The sequence below is a fragment of the Brachionichthys hirsutus genome, chromosome 19 (genome assembly GCF_040956055.1).
Source record: "Brachionichthys hirsutus isolate HB-005 chromosome 19, CSIRO-AGI_Bhir_v1, whole genome shotgun sequence".
Taxonomy (NCBI): domain Eukaryota; kingdom Metazoa; phylum Chordata; class Actinopteri; order Lophiiformes; family Brachionichthyidae; genus Brachionichthys; species Brachionichthys hirsutus.
In genome coordinates, this window is record NC_090915.1 from 9276646 (window position 1) to 9299411 (window position 22766).

Below are 22766 nucleotides of genomic sequence, written 5' to 3' on the forward strand. Positions count from 1 at the left end.
ATCGCTTTGGGTATGTAAATTATTTGCTGTAAAGCCCTTGGAGCTGCATTTTGATGATGAAATTACCATAAAAGAACAGTTTATTCGTATTGCTATTGATGTTTGAGGTAGACCTTGTAGTATGATATTTAACTGAAGTACAGGCTTCTGCAGATTAGTATAGATATTTGTTTGTCTCAGATCCAAACTAGACTAAGGAGGACACTTTCTTTTGAGGAGTGTTTAGAAAGTTACTTTAAGCTTTCCCTGCAGCCCTCAGCACTTTGGTGTTCGTGGCTGGGAGGCAGAACAGATGGAGACGATGGCTGAGATATCAGTGCATCCTTCTGTTTGTCTGTGTGAGGATGGGACCAGATGAATAGCTGCAGGTTATCTGTCTTGCAAGCTGTTGGTTAAACTCTGCTGTCTGCATCGTTGTGTGTGAGTCAGAAGAACAGCACCCAGTTTGCTAATATGTTTAGCGGTTCAGTCTTCTGACACCACTCATCCTGTTAGTGCAGCCGCCTGCTGATGTGCTGCCATGATCGGAGGCAGCTGGAAGACTACAACATTTCAGTGATGTTAAAATTGCAAGTGAAACTAGCTCCAGATTCCTTTTGAAGTCGTACGCATCTAAAGATTGAGGTATAGATTTATTCTGGTGTAAAATCAGTGCTGTAATAACAAGTGGATGGTTTTTGAATGATTTTTTTCTTTCTGACACGATCTCTGACAATGTTGTTTTCAATGTTTTGTTTGCTGCCTTTTCCAAACTGGTGATTTTATTTTTTGTGGGTTAAATTCGAGTATGGTTTGTCCGCAGGAGTGAAATTAAAGGATCACATGCAGCTTGATGCACTCACACAGACGACACCAAGCAAAATGGTCCAAATGTGGCCGAGCACCCAGATCATTTCTCATTGCTATGGCAACTGCTGACAGCTAGCAGTCACCGTTGTTATGGGAACAGCTTGACAGTCTCGTAGAAAGACGGGGAGGAGGGTGTGAGAGAGGGGGGATGTTGGAGAGGTTAAAGAAAAAATGGAAACGCATAACAAAGAAGGCTCTAGTGTATCAGCAAATTACACACCCCATGTGTTTTTAAACACCGCATTATTTCGAATTATTTTTATGGTTTAATTCATTTTTTATTGCTGATTTTAAAGCAAAAACCTTTGTCACTGTTGGAAATCCAAATAATGAAAATCAAATTAATTTTGTAATACTGTGATGGATGCATAGTGTTTCTATTGAGGGGGAGGCTTTCATAAAAGGAGCATAAATGCTAGCAGGTAAAGAACGATTATTGTTTCGCATCTTGGCTCGAACATGTCCTCTGCATCTCTCCTTGTTCATCATTATCTTTATTTTCCTCCCATATTTGTCCCCTTCCCTTCCCTTCATCCATTCCCAACTCCACTTCCCTCACTTAAAAGCATTTAGGCTTGGATTAAAACACAATGCAATGCTTTGTTTTACTTATTGCTAGTATTCATTTTCGTTGTGCCACAGTGAGTACCATCTGCATCTGCCTGAAACATGCAGAATTTTTATTTTATTTTTTTTGCTTCATGGCAACATATTTTATCTTCAGGGAGAGAAGAACCAGACAATCCTCATTATGCTAACATGCTTTAAATCGGTGCAACTTACTAATGCTTAGCCAGTTATTTATACTGAACATGATTTTCAGTTTTATAGATATATGCAGGCAAGAAAAAAAAATTCTAGTGTCCTAGAAAAAGGAGTCGCTGCAGTGCAGGATAGATGGAGGATGCCTCAGATAGATAATACATGAGTGATGCTTTTGATTATTTGCCCTGTTGACTTATGGCTGCTGAGGCCTCACGATTGTAACGAGAGTTCAGCTGCAGCTGCTTTCAGTTACTTGGATCCAAATAGGTGTCTGCATGGAGAATTCAGTGTGAGACCCACTGAAGCAGTGGGTGGAGTGTCAGTGGGCTTGCTGTGTGATGCAACAGTACGTGTGTAAATGTATGCGTTTGTGTGAAGCTTGGAGATGCAGGCCTCATTATTGCTGGTCATGTAATATTTAGAAGAATTTACAGTAGCGGTTCACTAGCAGATGTTTCCACAGAACCAAAATGGCACTGCATCATCCTCATTTAAAATGAGGATGATGGCTAATTGTGTCCCATGTACTGTTCCTTCCAAACACTGCTGTCACACCCGGTAAATATAAGTGTACCATCTGCGCAGCCAGCCCTGCCTCTCTGCCTCGCTGCTGCTGCTGTGCTTCAGCTCAACTCCAGAGTGAGCAGATCATCAGATCTCTTTTTCTATATCACAGCGAGCAGCAGATGGGCTCACGGTGAAATAGCAACGGATCGAGAATTCACTCAAGTCAGACAGAAAAGCCTTAAATTGCCACCAATAAAACCATCTGTTCCTTCTTTGGTAGGAATTACAGTATTGTGTCTATGCAACTACCGGTACTTACCGGTAATTTACTTGTCTTTGCATTTTTAGGGCATTTTGAATTTAGGATATTTTCATCTCAGCTTGCTCCTATTTACCTCTAATGGAAGTTATGATCTATTCTATCCACTTCAGCGCAATTCATTTCCACTAATGCTTTTGTGCACAAAGTCTATAATCGGCTCTGATTTTTTCGGGTGACATTTCACACCAAATAATGTGACTGAGCAGTTTGCTGGCAGTTTGCTCAGCTCGGATGTACCGTCATGAGTTTTTAATTGCTATGCCTGATGGAGATCACGATGTTCTGCTGTGAGATCTCAGTGACGTGCGCCACTGTGCTGCTGTTAAAACACTCGCATCGATGCGTCTTTTCTCTCCAGACACCTTCCCAACCGACAACCCCTCAGTGAAAACGTGCACGCGTTCCTCTGACAGCACGTCATGTTCTTGTTAGCATAATCGTTTACATGGCAAGTACATATTGATGAAGAATCGCTGCACTTTAACACCACATACCAGTAGTTGATGACTCTTCCTCATTGGCTGTCGACCGGCCAATCGGTGTAGCTCGTTCCGTTGACATGCTGATGACAATGCTCAAGCAGCTGATCTTAAATTTGTCGCATAAGAATGTAGATTATATTCTCATGACACATTTAGGGAAGTTGTAGCTTTAAATATATTTTCCAAGATTTTCATGTCCACGAAATGTCCAACAATTTAAGTATATACAATGTTCTTTTTTCTATTACCAATATTCTCTATAATGTTAATGGAAATGTACTTCATGTTCTACTGCAATTATTTTATCGATGCACCTGCACAAAAATCCATTCACATTTCTAGTTCACACAGCTCGTACTATCTTAGAACTTGATATCCGCCTGTTGCATATAACGCCTATTCAGTGCCCTCTTCATTAAATCCACCATCGTAAAATGGGCTTTTCATCATGACTGGAAGCAGATTTTCAATTTCCTTTTTTTCTTGTAACAAGATGGATTTGACTGAATCATGGGGACGGGACGTCCTCGCTGCTGTTCCATTTCTCCACCAGGGTTGGTGTCGGTCCAGCTTTGAAGAAGAATGGCCTCAAAGCATATAAAGAAAACTTTGCATGAAAAGCTGAAGCCATCTCATCTCGATCATATTTTAAAGCATTGAGAACTTCCGGTTTCCATCAGTCTAAAATAATTAAATTCAGATAATTTCGCGACAGACTGACTGTGATGGAAAAGCCAATTTCTTTATGAAAAGTCTTTAAGAAATGTTCATACATCTGGCTGCTCACTGAGAAGGCGAGTACGCTCTTCCTTATTGCGCCCTGGGTGAGCGGCTGATGCCATCATGTCAGGTTAATCGTTATTAAGATGTTCCCACCCATCGTCTATCCTTCTCTCACCTCCTTTTCCTAATGTTCTTCTGTCTCTCCTGGTTAATTCAGTCCACTCCGCTCCACCTGGCAGCAGGATACAACAGGGTGAGGATAGTTCAGCTGTTACTGCAGCATGGAGCAGATGTTCATGCCAAGGACAAAGGGTACGTACAAATGAATTGAAATTAGATTAAAAGAGATTTAAAATGAAGACTGGGCGTAGAGAGAGCAAGCTTAGAATATGTCAAAACGTGACTTTTTGAGAAATCAATATAATTGAGTGGTAGAAAGAAGGCAGTTTAATGCTTCAACAATCCGACACACTCACATGGCTTTCACTGGATGTTCTAATGGATCCGCACAACAGTAATCTGATATTAAAGTCATCATATTTAACAGATTTATGAATAAATATTAGGCAGAGCTAGTTCACACTTTACTGACCTAGTAATACTGAAAATTCTGATGATTGATGAAGCGTCACCACGACTTTGGTTTTGAGTTAAATATCTCAATGCTGCTGTCAGATTCACATTCTGTTCAGTATAAAATGTGTAATAATAATTCTGAGTCTGCCTGTTTTTCTTTGTTTAATTGTTTGATTTATGACCAAGTATTTGTCACTCTGACATTTTGAAGCATTGAATAGGCAGATTGTGTTACTACAGTGGTAATTATGGTTGTATAGTACTAATTAAGATTGAATAGAACAAGTTATGTTTGGATTGTGACAAGTAGTGCGTGTTAGCTAAGATGATAAATTAAAAAACACCTACTAGTCACTGGGTTTTTAGCATGCTACTATTAGCATACGATAATAACTGTAGACTCGATCCTGTTACAAAAATTGTAGCTGACTGAGGATTAAAGGATTGAGAGAATGAGTTTCCTGTTTTTATTGTCACGACTTAAAAGTATTTGTAATTAGAAGCCTGTTTGTGTTTCCCCTTCTAGTGGTCTGGTGCCTCTGCACAACGCCTGCTCCTATGGACACTACGAGGTCACTGAGCTGCTGCTCAAGGTGCGTACTCATACACTCAATTACTCAGCGTTGACTTTTAATCAACATATTTAGAATCTGGCTAACAATAAACACGGAGGTCTTATCAACGACTGAATCGTCTGCTTTGTGCTTTGCCGTTTCTTCATTCCTCTGTCCTGTGATTCTTCCTCCCAGCACGGAGCCTGTGTGAATGCCATGGATCTGTGGCAGTTCACCCCCCTCCATGAAGCAGCATCTAAAAACAGAGTGGAGGTCTGCTCTCTGCTGCTGAGCCACGGGGCCGACCCGACCCTGCTCAACTGCCACAGCAAGAGCTCTGTGGACATGGCGCCCACTCCCGAGCTGAAGGAGAGGCTCACATGTGAGTGCGGCGTCTCATTTACATAAACTGCAACTAGCACTGCATGATGACTGAACGGCTTGTTTCAGGAAGATCGTATTTACAACATGTCTGGAGCCATTGATTGGAACTTAATTTGAGCGGTGAGACAGTCTAAAAGGTTCATCACATCCCTTTAGAATGTGATAGAACCACTTGTCTGGAGCTGAAATCAAATAATTATGAGATTGAAGAGCAGCAGACACCAACAGCGAACAGTTCTTCTCAATGGGCTGGTGTTGTATTGAGAGATGGTTTCATTTCCTGTTTACTTAAAGCAACACATAGAAACAGTGCATCGTTTTCAAGAGCTCTTTAAAATGTCAACAGTAAGACATTTCCTGACACAAATATTTTACATTCCAAGCCCTGTTTATTTCGTAAGTGAATTTTATAAAAAAGAACCCTGGTTATAACGGAAAATTAGCTGCTAACGGTTTTGATAATTATTTCTTTTGTTTTAAGCACCATGCTTACAAATGGCTGCTGCTTGCTGATTAAATGTAAATGTTTATTATTCTGTCACAGCTAACTTAATATTTTATCTGTAAACATTTATTTTGTAACAGTTTCAGGGCTTTTTGCACATCAAGTACAAATGATTCACAAAATTAATCAGGAAAATAATGAATTGAATCAGTGAATGAAAGGTGATGGACACTGATTCATCTTTTGCCTGAGGGCAAGTCATTGCCACAAATTCACCGTTATTGCTATTGCTTTAGTAATTACTGTGATATAAAAGATGTACAAAAGTGATGCTTTAAAATGTTTTTATGAGCTGGTTCTGGGCTCATCTAGTGATTTATTTCACCATTGTGATTTGTGAATGGATGCTGCGTTCTTATTCGTGATGCTCTCACCCTCTACCAGTGGAACCTCTTTACCCGTGATTTGGTCCACTCAGGTGCCTCTATGCATTACACAACCGTTACCACCTTTTACTAAAGGTACTAAACTGCAACGTGACTTCTTCAGTTATTCAATGAATTCAGTCTGTAGTCGCCACAGAGGCAAACCAGACAGGCTCAGTCTTTGTTTATGTCAGAAAGCTGCAGTTCCACCGAAGTTCATTAGCGATCCGGCTCTCTCACCCTCTCTCAAGTTGGGTTTCTTTGAGACGAGGCTGATCAAAGCAGAAATCAAATGCCGCATGAATCACAACGCGTCTTAAACAGAACCTTTGCTCCTGTGGTTGTTGTTTTTTGTTCTTTGATGGTGGTATGTTGCTGTTTGACAGTGTGTTTCTCAGTGGGATGTTTGTATCACTTCCAAAATGAGATTTTTCACCTTTTCTGGAGGAAATTGTTTTTTAACTAGTACAGAATATTTAAGATTTGTGGCATTAAACCATTGATCATTTTGACACCCTCCTGTTGTGTTGAATAAATGTGGATTACAAATGTATTGTTTACAATAGAACATCTAGTAGATTGGTTCAGTTTGCTTAGTTTTTAATACGTAAGTTGGACATAGCATTTTAATTAGTTTGACATGCTGACATTTTGCTCCTTTGTCGTCTCTACTTTGTCAATATTTCAACAGGATCTGTTCCAGCCTTTTTCTAATTTCTGTGCTAAGCTCCTGGTTCTAGCTTCACACTTGCCCTGCAGATATGAGAGCAGCATTAATCAAACTTTTTTTTTTATCAAAACATTGAGGTATCTTTTAAACGTTTGCATGGATTGTGTGTTTCATAATTCAGTTTCAGGTAGCTGATAAAACGCATAAATCAAGAAATTTAAACTAATACCATCGTGCAATATTTTGTTATGGTTGAGTGGAGAGCCTTTTGGTTTTCAAGTCTTTCAACCTGTATGAAAGCTAAATTCTAAAATATCTTGCAGTCGGACGCTGAGGATGTTTCACGTGTTCCTGACGTGTCGACATCATTTCTCCGTGTGTTTGTGTTCAGATGAGTTTAAGGGCCACTCGCTGCTTCAAGCTGCCCGGGAGGCTGACGTGGCGAAAGCTAAGAAAAGCCTGGTGCTCGAGATCATCAACTTCAAGCACCCTCACACCCACGATACTGCATTGGTGAGATAAACACACGCACCTTAGCATGCACACTGGTCCCTACACTGGTGCAGTGATGCTAAGAGGACATTTGTGTGTGTGTGTGTCAGCATTGTGCTGTAGCATCACCACACCCTAAGAGGAAACAGGTGACGGAGCTGCTGTTGAGGAAAGGTGCCAACGTGAATGAGAAGAATAAAGAGTGAGTACTGAGCTGGCGACATTGTCTTATTTGTGCAGCTGTCAGCTTTCAACAGTCTGTCTTTGAATATTTCTTAGTATAATAAAACAAATATTAAGTTGGATACTTTGTCGTGTTTTTCTAATGTTCGTTGAACAGAAGAAAACACCAACTGGTTTTGAATGCACTTCCCGTTTTCTCTCCCTCTCTGTAGTTTCATGACTCCACTCCATGTTGCAGCAGAGCGGGCTCATAATGACATCATGGAGGTGTTACAGAAACATGGCGCCAAGGTAAACCTCCGTATTTGTTCCAGCTATATATTTAGATATATTCTTCCTTACTATTTCAATACAGTCAATTGTGTGCTCTTCATAGATTTCTATATAAATATCTCTTTGCGTTCATTTACTCGTCAACACAGATATTTGGCTTTTGTGTCTGTTTGTACCTATTTCAAAAGTATATTGAATCGGATTAGGTCGTTGCAAATGACCTTTTTAGTCATGGCAGTTGTTGTTGTTGTTGTTGTTGCATTCATCGCGTCTGGAATTGGTAGATTTCAAGACCATTTCTTACCATTTCTCATGTTCTACATAATACACTACGGCTTGTAGCGCACCATTTCTGCTTGTTTTGTAATTACAACCATTTGACTGCTGATTCACAACCATAAACAGCTTCATAGGACTTGTGCACTGATTCGTGTAGCACTGAAATGATGTATAGTACTTAATTGAGTCAATATTTAACTTAGAAAATGTCGAGGCCTGCTGGTGCGTCATTGTTTTTTTTTTTATAGGCTGATTGTTGCGGCCCAGAGATCAGGTGGCAAGATCATAAAAATGATCACTCAGATTAAAAGAATAAGATGCCGGTCTGTGATATAAGCAGCCATATTTGTGGTGAGGCATCATTAGAGGTGCCGTGAAAGCTCCCTGCCAGTTTAAACTGGAGAAGATCAGCATGCACGTCACGTTCAGGTGGTTTCAGAGTAACAAGCAGAATATACTGTGTAGGAACATCTTTTTAACATGGAATAAAAACTCTTAAAATAAACACTAGAAGATTTCAGAAGCTAACAGTGACAATTATATTTGTAATTATATGCAAGATATGTCCTCTCCTGCCTATACTCAGGCGTCTTTACATGAACACGAATGCTCATATTTAATTTATAATCCATAGTCTATAAATTAATGGCAATATTAACTGTACCTGAACAGTGAGGTTGATAATCCTGTTTAAAAACGTGAACTTCAAGTGTATCTGTGTTTGCAGGTGAACGCCCTGGACACGCTGGGGCAGATGGCGTTGCACCGTGCGGCGCTGGCTGGCCACCTTCAGACCTGTCGGCTGTTGCTCGGATACGGGGCCGACGCCTCGCTGCTTTCACTGCAGGGATTCACCGCTGCTCAAATGGGAAATGAAGCTGTTCAGCAAATACTCAATGGTGATCAGCCATGTGTGTGTGTGGGGGGGACGCATTCCTGTAGTCACAATAACTGACACCTCATTTGAGCACAAGTGAAATTTATTTAGGAACAAAATGCAGAGTTTAAATTTCTTGACGATTCCTTCGGAATTATCCGGTTACAAGAGGATCAGTGTGACTCCAAAGCGTCTCTTGCTTTAATGCTGTAATATTTCCATGGAAATAGTAATAGAGTAAAACTTTGAATTAATAAAGGCATAATAAATATGTTTTAAATAAGTTCATTATTGACGCAGGTTTCCACGGTTACCTCCAACTTGCAGCGATACGCTCAATGAATGATGTTTACTGATAGAATGCCTGAAATGAATCTATATTTCATGTTTTGTTTGTAGTGCATGATTTAGGATGTTTAGCTCCAGCTGCAGATTTGTAGGTTATTTAATATTTTCTGGCGCATTGTACTCTTTCCATTGTTCTCTGTTCTAGCTCTCCTTCTGTGACACATCCCAGAAGTGTATCCATCATTATCCTGCATGTCTATCTTTTGCTAATGTCGGTGCATTTTTAACGAACATTTCTTCCATGTCGTCCTGTGTGATCTGATCCATAGAGAACGTCCCAGTGAGGAACTCGGATGTGGACTACAGACTTCTGGAAGCTGCTAAAGCCGGAGACCTGGACACTGTCAAGGTAGTTTGCTTTTCATTTGTATCCTTCCTCAGGAGGATTTTACTCCATGAACACACATAATATATCATAACCAGATGTGTTTATTACTTCTCTACCTTCATTCCACCAATGCAAGCAATCCTTGAAATATTTTTGCTCCAAATTTATTGCACGGTCAGACAACATGACCTCTGTAGCCTTGGTTTGCATAATGACACCAATCCTGAGAAATTGTTTTCTCTGATAGAGCAGAACTCTCTTTTAATGACCTCATGAGGGTTGAATGTGTGAACGGACACTCCTCGATTTACACAGATGCTTATTGAGAAACATGACTCAATTAGTTAATTGTCCTTAAATCTGTTTGGGAAATAACCTACATCGGTTATGGGATTTCATTCATGTCAAAGCGACGTAGGGATCCGCAACAGGAAATGACGAAGTGAAGCTGGGCTAAAAGTCCTGTTTAACTTCATGGCGGGACAGATGGTCGTTTCCACACTGAAAATAGTCCAAAGAGTCCTGACCTTTGGGACTCTCTTTTATTGCTCTTAAAGCTTTCAGGTCGGAAGGATTTTTATTAAATGTCAGCTGTATATCAGATGTTTTCTCTTCATTTCTTTGTATTGCTGTCTCCAATGAGCCATTAAACATTCAGAAAACCCAGCTATGGAGAATGATTTGCACTCTGCCCACTGGTGTTAAATATGTAGGCGCTCATGATGCACTGTAATACGCCTCGGATTAAACCGCCCACCGAATGTCAGGACCCGGGAAGCTTTGACAGACGTATTCGGTATCAAGTGAGAATCTGTGCCTGTGCCCATTGAGACAGCCGCTAATGGGGTTATCCAGATGAAGAGCGTCTGTCAGACAATCGTGACGCCTTGACAGGCCGGCAGGGGATCGCAGCAGAACAGGCAGTGAGCTCTGGTCTGGCTGGCTGTCAGTCTCATCTCACCTGATGCACAGACTCCCCTACAGGCACTCGGTTCAACAGTCTGGCTGAACAAGAGAACAAAGTGCTCTTCCTTTCACTTTTATACTGCATTATACCGCATTCCAACTTTACCTGTCTGGTTTATCTGCAATATGACTGCTTGGTTTCACATTAAACACTAACTTGGTGTGTGACTCGGCGGGAGGAAGATCTCTGAGCATGCACTCTGAGAATTTCCTGATCCACACCACACAGTCATCTAGCTTTAAAATTATGTCCGTGTTTCATTTTAAAAAATCCATTCCTCTTGGTTATTAAGAGATTAACTGGATTCTACACCCCATTTTCCCCAACCTGTGATTTGAACCACAGCAGGAGCTTTGCTCCCGTCTGTGTTCCTGCTGTTTTAAATTGCATCAAACCCAATGACTGCAGGCGTCGTCACACTCATCAGCTGCAATCAAAAGAAAATGTTGATTTTATTTTCATTTTCTCTGCAGGTGGAGTGATGCATAATAACTTCATATTGACTAGTTTCCCTTTCTTGCTGTCTCTCGGAAGCACGATTAGGAAATCCAAAAAATGAGGCTGAAGGTTTTAGTCTGGATCAGGATGATATTTTCCCACAACTGTGTGTATCTGAGAGTTTCTAGCAGTGCTAGCAGATCTGTAGCACTGTAATCTAAACGCTAACGTCAGCATAACCACAATAACTTGAGCTTGTTAGCTTACGTTGCTGATTATTTTCAATGTTCGTTTCGGTATATTAATTCTCACTAGCACGAAATGCAAAGTACAGCACAAGAACAGTTGTGGAATCATAAATAACTCTTGATAATGAGTTGATGTTTTATTTTATATTTTAAGATAGCTTTCAAATGGCTAAAAAACATCATTTCCATTAGGATAAAATTCATTGTAACCATAAATTGATTCTCCATAAATCTCAAGTCATTAAGCTCATAAAAACTCCTCGCAAACACAGAACAGAAACACCAGATCAAAAGGAAAGTATTCCACAGAGAATTTTTCTTCTACTTGTATGTAAATTACATTCATTTATCCTCCCAAATTATCACAGACAAATGATGTATCCAGCCTCTCTAACAGTCGAATTTCTCTTTCTCTAAATTAAAAAGGAAATGACACATTATCCAACATCAAGAAGACTAGAACTTTTAAAAGAACTGTCATTATGTACTTGATGATAGAAGAATCTTTGATTCAATCAATTGTTTCTCCAGAAAAACTTTAGACATTTTTAAATGTAAATTAGAGACAATAATTAAGACTAGATTTATATCCTCGTGATGCTTCACTGGATTGGCTCTTTCCTTTGGAAACAGATGCTCAGTTTCATCGTCCCCTCTTTGTCTCTTTCTCCATCCCTCCAGTCTTTGTGCACGGCTCAGAATGTGAATTGTAGAGACCTGGAGGGACGACACTCGACTCCCCTTCACTTTGCTGCCGGCTACAACAGAGTGTCAGTGGTGGAGTACCTGCTACATCACGGAGCAGATGTGCATGCCAAGGACAAAGGGTGTGGCACTTTGATTTTATTTGTGCAAAATGAATTAAAAGTCATAATATGTGTTTGTAACTATTATTTCCCCTTCATAGCGGCCTGGTTCCCCTCCACAATGCCTGTTCTTACGGTCACTACGAGGTGGCCGAGCTGCTGGTCAGACACGGCGCCTCAGTCAACGTAGCGGACTTGTGGAAGTTCACGCCTCTCCACGAAGCAGCTGCCAAGGGCAAATATGAGATCTGCAAATTGCTGCTTAAGGTTAGACCAGAATGTTCCTCTCCTAACTCCCAGCTAACTGAAGTAAAATTTGATGCTTTTGTTTGTGTGTTAAAAGGGAACGTGTAGGTCCTCCCACACAGACGGAGACAAAAGTATCTCCGCGGTCCCACCTTTTGGTGTTAATCTGCCGTGGCCTCGGGACGTAGCCGTTCTCTCTGCTCGGAGAAACTGTTCCAGAGTTCAGCAGCAGATTTTCCTTTGTCTTCTTTGTTTGCTGAGAATTTCCTATTGTCCCTGTTCTCTTTTCGGATTTGTGCTCAGAACACGACTGCTGCATTTGCCACTGGTACTATTATGTCCTGTACAAATATATCCAGCCATACAGCACGTGTATTAGCATTTTTATATTGTTCAGAGAGGAGAGCAAGAATTATATGAATTACTCTTCAATTGTAGACCAATCAGTGTATTGTTAGCGCCTAGCACTATTGTTAGCGTCAACACGCTAGACAGGTTTAGTTACCTGCAGTAGTTGCCCCACTGTCATCCTTTTTTCGTAAAATTAAAGCCAAAGTTTGGAGCGCCTTTCTTGCCTAGGCGACATGTTTCCTGCTGGCTGCTTGGCGGGAGAAGTCGCTACACGCGTTGCAAAGCTAACGCGTGGCGCCCGCTCGAATCGATAAGGGAATCGTTTTTTCTAAAATGTTAAGCGATCCCAAGGAGTTGAAACACTGGTGAACTGGTTCTCGACTCCAATCCCAGCACCAAAGACAGAAGTAGGGCATGAAATCTATCAACGATTGGTTCAATAGCATAAGAAAGGGAAAGACAGCCGAGGGTAACGGACAGTTTCAGGACAGTCATGTGTTCTCATGGGAGTCGTTCCTCAACATGAAATTTTAATGAGTGGATTTCAAAGTTTACAATGCAATGACATGTAAAACGGTAACCTAGGAGACAGATGATGAAACATGCCCCCCCCCACACCCTCTTTGCAGAATTCTCCAGGGTATGTGATGTTTTCCACTTCACTGGATGTCCTCTCTGCCTCCCTTCATCTTTCCCACTCCTCTTCTCCCCTGTGAATCTTTTTAACCACTTAATCACTTCCTTGTCTGAGGGACAAATTTCTTCTTCTGTGGCTTAAATGATCAAAGGTTTTGGCAGACTCCAAATGAATTGTCTCCATTACAGATGTGCAGACTACATACCTGGCTGTTTTTCACTCTCTGCCTTTATTTCCATCACATTTAATGCTCATCTTCCTGCCTCCTCTTTGCAGCATGGCGCAGACCCCACCAAGAAGAATCGAGACGGGAACACTTCTCTGGACCTGGTGAAGGACGGGGATACAGACATCCAGGACTTGCTGCGAGGAGACGCCGCACTTCTGGATGCCGCTAAGAAAGGCTGCCTGGCCCGGGTGCAGAAGTTATGCAGCCCTGATAACATCAACTGCCGGGATACGCAGGGACGCAACTCGACCCCTCTGCATCTCGCAGGTAACAACATGTATGCAGAAAGTTAAAGTAAGGCCGTGGTCATGGTTGAGCGTCTTTGCCTGCAGTGTTTCTGCATTTACGCTGGTGGGGAAGCTGATTAGTCTTTGTCTTTTTCTACCCATTTTCTGACAGCTTTTATAGAAAGTTCCTGGAGTGATGAACGAGCGTATCTTAATTAGAACATGTATTGCAGCATAACAAGTACTTAAAGCTGAGTCTCTGACAGAAAACGCTTTGAAGGTCTGCGATCTTTCCGATATCTGACCACACGCCAACGCACCCTCTGCCTTCATGGCTCGCTCATGAAGGGAATGATGATATATGTTATCACAATCCAGCTGACGTCCGTTGAGACTCATTTAACCCTCAATTTGCTCCTCATTGCCTGAAACCTGTTTGTTGTCCTTCATCTTTCTAAAAATCCCACCGTGTTTCCTTGACAACCTCCAGCTGGCTATAACAACCTGGAAGTAGCAGAGTATTTGCTAGAACATGGCGCTGACGTGAATGCACAGGACAAAGGAGGCCTGATACCTTTACACAATGCTGCGTCATATGGGGTAAGACACACAAACACGCACAAATAGCTTTTCGCCGTCACTGCATGATTGAGTATCTGCTAATTTCTCATTTGATTTTAAGACAGTCAGGAAATTGAAGTTTTACTTGTGGATTCGTGCATCAGAATATTTCATCTTACTGCTGAACTGGACTGAAGAAATGTAGCTTCTCCGGCCGATTTGATGTCCGCTGATACTTCATTTTTGACATTCTTATTATGATCATTATTTTTTAGACTTGGACTGTATGGAGAAGTGCCTGCCTCTGGTTCTAACGTCATGCAGCGCGAGGTTTCTTTACAGCTCGACTCTTGTTTAAAGAGTCATGAAACATATGTTGGAATGAAAATTTGATGGCCTCTGTGTTTCGGAGACCCACATACTCACTTAGATGCACACTTAGGCATCTCACACTGGTGCTCAGAAACAAGTAGCGCTGCGTTAGATGTTAAGAGAAGAGCTGGAGACAAACAATAAGGAAAACAGGAAACGGGCCAACATGAAAACAGAAATCATGATAGATCACTTATTCACACATTTTCTGTTCCAGAATGTCCCACGTTATTCCCTTCCTGTCTTAAGAACATAGTATTTATAGCCCTCATTCAGACATGGCACGTTTCCAATTTGTGAAAGGTTTTTATTTTCTGGTGCCTTTCTCTATTTTCTCATCTCACCTCCTCTTTCTGCTCTCTTCTAATCTCTCCTCTGTGTTCCTTTACATCACCCTCCTATCTATCTTGTTCTGTCCATACTCGTCATCACCACGTCCATCCTCTGTCCTCCACCTTTTCCTGCATTCCTGTGTCTGTTCAGCATGTGGATATAGCAGCTCTGCTTATCAAGTACAACACATGCGTTAATGCCACGGATAAGTGGGCATTTACACCCCTCCACGAAGCAGCACAGAAGGGGCGGACTCAGCTATGTGCCCTGTTATTGGCTCATGGAGCCGATCCTACGATGAAGAATCAGGAGGGACAGACGCCTCTGGACTTGGCAACGGTGCGAAAACATTTATTTTAAATGTTTCATGGTATTTGTCCTCGATGCACTGGTAGTGCGTTCACAAGCTTCTCCAAAATGCGTAAAGCAAGAGCTGTAAAATATATGACAAGTTTATTGGGTAATATTGACAATCACTGGTTCATTTAAATTCATTAACCGACCTTCACTATTCGCTTTGTGCATGGTGTGTTTTTTGTTGTTGTTGTTGTTCTACTGACTTTCATTGAAAGTCATTGCACAGAAAATGATGCAAACACAAGTCAACCTCAAGAGACAAAAAAAACGTTTGCACTTACCGGTACATAGAAATGTTGTATATTCATATTTGAGTTCAATTCAAGGGATGTTGTCTCAAAAACTTTGTTTGCAAGTGACTTTCACTGAGATGTTGAATAAATAAATAAAAATATGGCCTCCAAGGTAATGTACATGAAAATATTGAAAAGAAATGTAGAAATACACAAACAATAAACAACAATGTCCTTTTTCTATTGTCTTCCCGCTACAGGCTGATGACATCAGAGCCTTGCTGATTGACGCCATGCCGCCAGATGCCCTGCCAAGCTGTTTAAAACCCCAAGCCACTGTGGTGAGAAGCGTACATGTATAAACGGGGGCTGTAAGCCCCTGGTAACAGAAGAAATGTCTCACGTGCAGAACGTTTACTTCAGCGTCACCTGAAGCACTTTGTGTGTGAGATTTGAAATCTCATCAGAAATTAGAGCTCTGATATAAAAGATTTAATATTTTAAGTGAAAGTATTTGAAAAGAGTTGATCTGTCAGATTTCTAAGGCGCAAGAGATGAAAATGACGCTGCCTGAAGGCATGTAAATATAGAAATATCAGTTTAACACCAAACAAAGAAAAGTGAGTCAGATTAAGTTCAAAGGTATTTTAAAGGTTGAAATCATTTAGTTTGAAATGTAAAGTTTAACCGATCAAATTCTTTCATGCAGATGAGCGCTAGTGTGGCGAGCACAGGTGCAACAGGGGGCGTGGCCATCTCACCCTCCCCGTCCCCATCCTGCCTGTCTGCAGCCAGCAGCATAGACAACCTGACCACGCCCCTCAGTGACGTCGCTGTGGGCGGTGCCACGGGGCCGGCAGATGGAGCTTCTGGGTCTGACAGGAAGGAAGGAGAAAGTACGCACAAACACAGAAGTTGCATCTTAAATGAGAGGCGCTTGTTTTTACAGACGTCCACTGTGTCTTTGCAGCGCTGCTCGACATGACCATCAACCAGTTCCTGAAGAGTCTGGGCCTGGAACACCTCCGAGACACCTTCCAGCGGGAACAGGTACGTCTTTACTGATGATGATGAATATATTTATTAGATAGAATGTTAGAGTACAGTCACACAGTAGCATGCATTACAGTACAAGTACGGTCAAACATCCTGTCTAAGAGGAGCATTTCAAAAAAGCCCTTGCGGTCTTGTTTCCGTTGAAAGTCCTTCGTACATAAATCATCGACATGTAACAATACCAATAAAAATCAAACCAATATTAAATTACTCAATTGATGCAAAATAACAATAAAAAAAAAAAACATTTACACCACAGATGCAAAATAACAATAAATTAAAAATAAATTACGTGACTAATGTGTGTGAGAGGGGGGAAAGGAGAACATGTGAAGAAGTGTTGTGGATGCCAAAATGAAAGAGCTTCAAGTTGGATATAAATGTTTTTAGGTCCTAATTTAATAGTGAAAGCCTGTGAAGGGTGGCTGTAAACAAATGTGGCATCCTCTTCAATTCAGCTGTTATGTTAGCTAATGGAATTCATCATTTTAACCCTTTGTGTTGGTCCCACTGGACATTCCTTACGCTGCCTTTCAGCCGCTGCAGCAGTGTAGCTCATGAATGTTAATGTTACCTTAGTCCAGGTGGAAATCAACCAACAACAGATGCATTCCAATAAACATCGCTTGAGACCTTCTGGTGAACTGTAACAAATTCCTTCCTTATAACACCATGAAAACACGCAGTTTTATGACTAGCCTTGTGTCTGAACACCTACAAAAAACAATGGCTGCCCCATCTGCCTTTTACATGTCGGTGTGTGTAGTGCTAAAGCTAAACCGAGATGGTGAACGTCACACCTGCTGAACCAGAGCAAGTTAAGGCTGCGTACAGCCCAATGCTAATGCATATATGCTAGCATGGCTGTAGGCTCCCCCCTCTTCTTCTTCTATGCATGTTAATGCTGAAAAAGCATCACGGACAGCGAGGGAGAGAAGAAGAATGCAGATGAAAACCGGTGATACGGATGAGTGATGGAAAGAGTGGAAAACAGATGGACAGCGACAGAATGTGATTGAAGCATGAATCACAGGAAGCTAAGCATAACACCAGTGTGTGTGTGTGTGTGTGTGTGTGTTGCATTTATTCTCGGTCCCCCTATGGGGGGAGAAAAGCTTTCATTAATATTCAGACGGCGTGAGATGCAGGAGAGTCAGCCGGGAGTTGATGGAGAAGTCTATTTTTATTTCATAACACCAGCTTGAGCTCAGGGCGCTAATAAAGGCATTCGGAGGTTCATCTGATGGTGCATCCGTCGTTGGATTCTTTTTTTTATCATCAAACATCAGTAATATTATGTTAAAGAAGAAGGATGACCACAGCCTAGGTCCGCTGTGTGGATTTATAACAGTTGTTGCTTTCAACAATCTGTGTCGACACAAAGTTTGGTCAACGTGAGGCTGCTGTTTGTTTGTTTTTAACTTCTGGTTCCAGAGAACATTTCTCGTCTACAGTTGGCTGCCCTCTTTCTCATTACAGAGGTTTCAGCTTCACTTCTGTGGTAGCGATCAAAACAACACAGAGTAGATAAAGGTCTCAGAGTTATCACCGCCTCCAGGATGAATCTCATCCCTGCTCTCCCTGAACCATCGGGATGCATTTCATGAGCATCATTTGCATGTCAATGGTTTGATTGCTGCCGTTCATTCGTTGACCTTTTCTTCACTTCACTTCCGTCCTTCCCTCGTGAATATTTGTCAGACTGTTTACCTTCACCAACCAAAGTTTGTCAGATTTTCTGCATGGTATTACGGATTGTAATGACATTTTTGTGCAGCGGTGGCTCTTGGGCCAAGGAAGATGTAATTACATCTGAGGAGAGATCCAGATTATGGCTTCCATTTTCTCTTTATTCACTATTGTGGGAAATTAAATCCTTATAGTTATCCTTTTTACAGTATCACAAAAAAAAATCATTTGCCAGTTAAAATTCAAATACAGAAACTTGGATAACTCGCAAATGTTCCACCTCTGAGTGATTGGATCCTGATGTGGAACCTCTGGAAGATTAGAATATATGTTTGGATGGGGGGAGGTTTCTACTGGGCCGCAGGTTGTAGCTGAGATAAAGATACTGGCTCATTTCGTATATCTGTGAAATGTAGGATGTGTAATGGAAAAATTGCTCTGGATCAGACATTGTGGAAAATAATAGTTTTGTTTTGCCGATGCTTCATGAACCTCTGACGATAAAGACGATGAGATGATGCACCGAAAGCTAGGAGTAGCTTCCAGAGATCAGGAATCGGGTGTTTTTCTTTTTTTATGAACCTGATCAGAGTAAAGGGACATCGTCATGGCAACATGACGCAGCAGTCCTTTAGTGACAAACGGTGCTTCGCTCTGAGCGATTGTCTCGCGTCCTTCTGTTTTCACCATTGAGCTGCGAAGCTTGTGCAGCTCTCTAGAGCGACATACGGTAAAACGCCGTTTGATTAGATTAAAGGTGTTTAGTTAGTATGTACGTGCTGTGGCGGTTTATAATAGCTGCTAACACGCGCTGCGATTCTAAAACGTCCTCTCATAAACATTCTGTTTGCAGCAGACGTGACTATAGTGACTCTTTTCGTCGTTTCCGGGCAGATTTCGCTGGACGTGCTGGCAGACATGGGTCACGAGGAGCTGAAGGAGATCGGCATCAACGCTTACGGACACAGACACAAACTCATCAAGGGCATCGAGAGGCTGCTGGGAGGTCAGCAAGGTCAGCAGACACGTAACTCTCGGGTTTTATGTATATCTGTCGGTTAAAATATCCAACTTATTGAATTTAAAATGCTAACATGATTGTATAACAAAGCCATCAGGAAGAGAAGTAATTTATTCTCAGTGGATTTGTCTTGTTCTGGATCCAGGTGGAAACCCGTACCTGACGTTTCACTGCTCCAGCCAGGGCACTGTCCTGATCGATCTGGCCCCGGATGACAAGGAGTTCCAGTCTGTGGAGGAGGAAGTATGCAAACACGCCCAGCTTCACACACACACACACACACACACACACACACACACACAGCAAGGCAATGGTGTTTCTTACTACCTGCTTGACTTAATATCAATTTGTTTCAATAATTTAATGGATTTTCAATGAGGGCTTTCAATTTGGGATCCTCGCGTGATTAGTGATTTCAGTCATCTGGCACCGGAACACGGTTCACTCCATATCGGGGTAGCTGCTCCGCTGACTGCTTCTCCTGCAGACGGGAGGAGTAATTCAAAGAGACAGCAGACATCAATCTGAATTGGTTTAAAATTAATGAGGATGGGTCAAACGTGAATAGAAATTTAGCAGGTAATTTAAACTGTAATTTCTACTTGAGAGCTTGAAAAATGACTTTACGGTTCTCTAGGCTACGTTTGAATTGTTAATTGTTAATAAGGTGAATTTTTTATTGAACTTTTTTAAACAGCATATCTTCATTTAATGTAGAGACGGCATTACATTTGTTCATTTTTGAATTTCCCCCTGTGAAACAGTTAATTTTTGCGATTGCTCTTCCTCTTCAGCTGCAGAGCACCATCAGGGAACACCGTGACGGAGGCAACGCAGGTGGAGTCTTCAGCCGGTACAACATCATTAAGGTGCGAACGCAACACAGGCCAGTCTTCCTTGTTCGTGATCACAAATAGGGCTGCACTGATTGCAATTTTCTAGACGATCACCGATCTTTAGGAAGCCTGACCTGCCGATTCAGATTTTGGCTGATAGCGATTTTTTAAATAACTGACAGCAATCTTATTTTATTGAACACAAACAAAACTTGTGCAACAAGTTACACTGCAGACCTGTTTTGTGCCGCTCACCAAAAAGTGCACAGCAGTATTTTGCTTTTACAAATAAAAGGACTTCACAAGGTTTGAGATCGTTTGTCCTCTTGATAGTTATTTTATTAACTAACAAAGCAACCTAAACCACCAATTAGGTGTCCGGAGTTTTGGCTTTTCTTTCTTGTAGTGCAAAAAGGGAAGAAAATGCCCAAATGCAGCAGCTTAGTGACTATTTTAACATAAAATTGTCAATCTAAAAATAACTTGTATCAGTTTACAGGATAAAAAACTCCTAAAAGTCAAACATTCTACAAAAAATAGTGCAGCATGTTTAATATTTTTATTAGTCAATGGTTAATAATAAGAATTAAAATGTTGCAGGTAATGTTTTGGCTTGCTTAAATTTTGAAAGCACATTTTTTACTTCAGAGCTCAAAATGCAATTTTTCTGTTCTTCCTTTCCTTCCTGCGGCTCTGCAGATTCAGAAGGTGGTGAACAAGAAGCTGAGGGAGAGATACGCACACAGACAAAAGGAAATTGCCGATGAGAATCACAACCATCACAATGAGCGAATGCTCTTTCACGGTAATTCAGCACACGATATCGCTCAGTGGAGCAAGTTTCCTCATCAGATACGAAATAGCACGGATTTCATTCTTCATTTTTATTTAATGATCTGTCACGTGTTCTTTACTTTCCATGCTTTTTGCATTTGATTTATCTATCATAAGCTGTCGATCTACAGTGAAACCGTAGGAAAGCAAAGGTAGGTTTCAGGAGGTCTGTGTGTCGCCGCCTTTTATCAGTGGTTCAGAACAAATGGAATAACTTCCATCGGCTATGGCGGTCTCTCAGGGGAACTGTAACTTTTGATTTTTCTCCCCCGCAGCTTCAGTCTCTTTCTCGTAGACAATAAAGTCAAACGCTACACGCTCTCCTGCTTCAGGATCCGCTCTCTCCTCTGGAGAGATTCCTTAGGAATATAAAACCTCATGTTCTGAACTTCCCATAAAGGAGCTGTGTCTCTCTTTTTTTTTTTTACTGTCAGGTTCTCCCTTCATTAATGCCATCATCCATAAGGGTTTCGACGAGCGTCACGCCTACATTGGCGGCATGTTCGGCGCCGGGATCTATTTCGCTGAGAACTCCTCCAAAAGCAACCAGTACGTCTATGGGATTGGTGGAGGCACAGGATGTCCCACCCACAAAGACCGGTCCTGCTACGTGTGTCACAGGTCAAAAGCATTTTCCCATTTTTCCAACAATATCTTTTACACAAACGAGTCACTATTTAAATGTCTCTTCTGTTCTGAAGCATAAATGTTGATTGTGTTTTGTCATAAAGAAAAAGTGCTTAGACACTGTGGAAATCACAATATAGGGGGACTGAGCTGCTTGGCGGAGGTCTGCGCTCTCCGAGTGCTTCTCTAGTTATATATATATATATATATATATATATATGTTATTAAATGTCCAGTATAACACAAGTACGTTTGGTTTTCTATCTCTCGTTCTACATTCCACTCTCACTCTACACGGCTTTCTGTGAAAGTCTAAGATAAATTACTCAACGCTGATGAAGAAAACAGGACAATTACATTAAATACATTCAAGTCGAATATTTCATTATGTAGTATTAGAACCAATAAAACATAATGTAATATTATTAATGATAAAACCGTGTGGATGAATCAAACAGGACATCTGATGTTGACTTTGTCGGTCTGTGTGTGTTTGTATTCCAGGCAGATGCTGTTCTGCCGGGTGACGCTGGGGAAGTCTTTCCTTCAGTTTAGTGCCATGAAAATGGCGCACGCCCCCCCCGGGCACCACTCCGTCATCGGACGGCCCAGCGTCAACGGATTGGCGTACGCAGAATATGTTATCTACAGAGGGGAGCAGGTTGGTGTTCACGCAAACACAACCGTGTTTATGGCTTCACGCTGTTCATTGATATAAAACGTATTGATGTGTTGTTGTTCCACAGGCTTACCCAGAATACTTGATCACGTACCAGATTGTGAAGCCGGAGAGTCCGGCCGCGCCCGCTGCCGCCCCTGAGCAGAAGTCTTAAAGCACAGCCGGCGGTGGATCTGAAGAGGGTCGGCCTGCGACGGACTAGCGCCGCCAGCTACGGGGGCCGGAACTGAACTAGAAGGGGTTTCAGACCTCGCACACAAAATGATGGCCTCCGGACCTGAACTAAAGGTGGGCCGGGCAAAGTGTCCACCAGACTGCTGACTCGGTGTCCCTTGGTAGCGACGTATGGGATGAGTCTGAAAAGAGGAGGAGGAGGCGTTGTCTTGGCGTTTCAGGGGATGATGCACCCTCAGACTGCAGAAACCAATTTAAACAATTAAGACTGATTTAGCAGAAAAGAAGGAAAACGGTTTTGGGAGCGAACCAGTGAGCCGAGTTCTTTTCTTTTTTTTTTTACGTTCACAGGCTTCTGTTTTG

At 41.7% G+C, this 22766-nt stretch overlaps 1 protein-coding gene across 1 annotated transcript in view; it reads left to right on the top strand.

The window, feature by feature from the left end:
* LOC137908219 (poly [ADP-ribose] polymerase tankyrase-1-like) overlaps nt 1-22383 on the top strand; it is a 45607-nt gene extending 23224 nt beyond the window's left edge. Inside the window, exons 7-29 of the mRNA XM_068752588.1 lie at nt 3866-3960; nt 4751-4817; nt 4974-5160; nt 7094-7215; nt 7305-7396; nt 7590-7668; nt 8657-8828; nt 9424-9503; nt 11817-11962; nt 12043-12208; nt 13452-13671; nt 14122-14231; nt 15048-15236; nt 15748-15828; nt 16197-16383; nt 16458-16537; nt 19127-19247; nt 19399-19496; nt 20048-20122; nt 20789-20894; nt 21358-21544; nt 22055-22211; nt 22297-22383. Of these exons, the coding sequence (XP_068608689.1) occupies nt 3866-3960; nt 4751-4817; nt 4974-5160; nt 7094-7215; nt 7305-7396; nt 7590-7668; nt 8657-8828; nt 9424-9503; nt 11817-11962; nt 12043-12208; nt 13452-13671; nt 14122-14231; nt 15048-15236; nt 15748-15828; nt 16197-16383; nt 16458-16537; nt 19127-19247; nt 19399-19496; nt 20048-20122; nt 20789-20894; nt 21358-21544; nt 22055-22211; nt 22297-22383 (2904 nt within the window). The remainder of the gene's footprint in view (nt 1-3865; nt 3961-4750; nt 4818-4973; nt 5161-7093; nt 7216-7304; nt 7397-7589; nt 7669-8656; nt 8829-9423; nt 9504-11816; nt 11963-12042; nt 12209-13451; nt 13672-14121; nt 14232-15047; nt 15237-15747; nt 15829-16196; nt 16384-16457; nt 16538-19126; nt 19248-19398; nt 19497-20047; nt 20123-20788; nt 20895-21357; nt 21545-22054; nt 22212-22296) is intronic.
* The last annotated feature ends 383 nt before the right edge of the window (nt 22384-22766 follow it).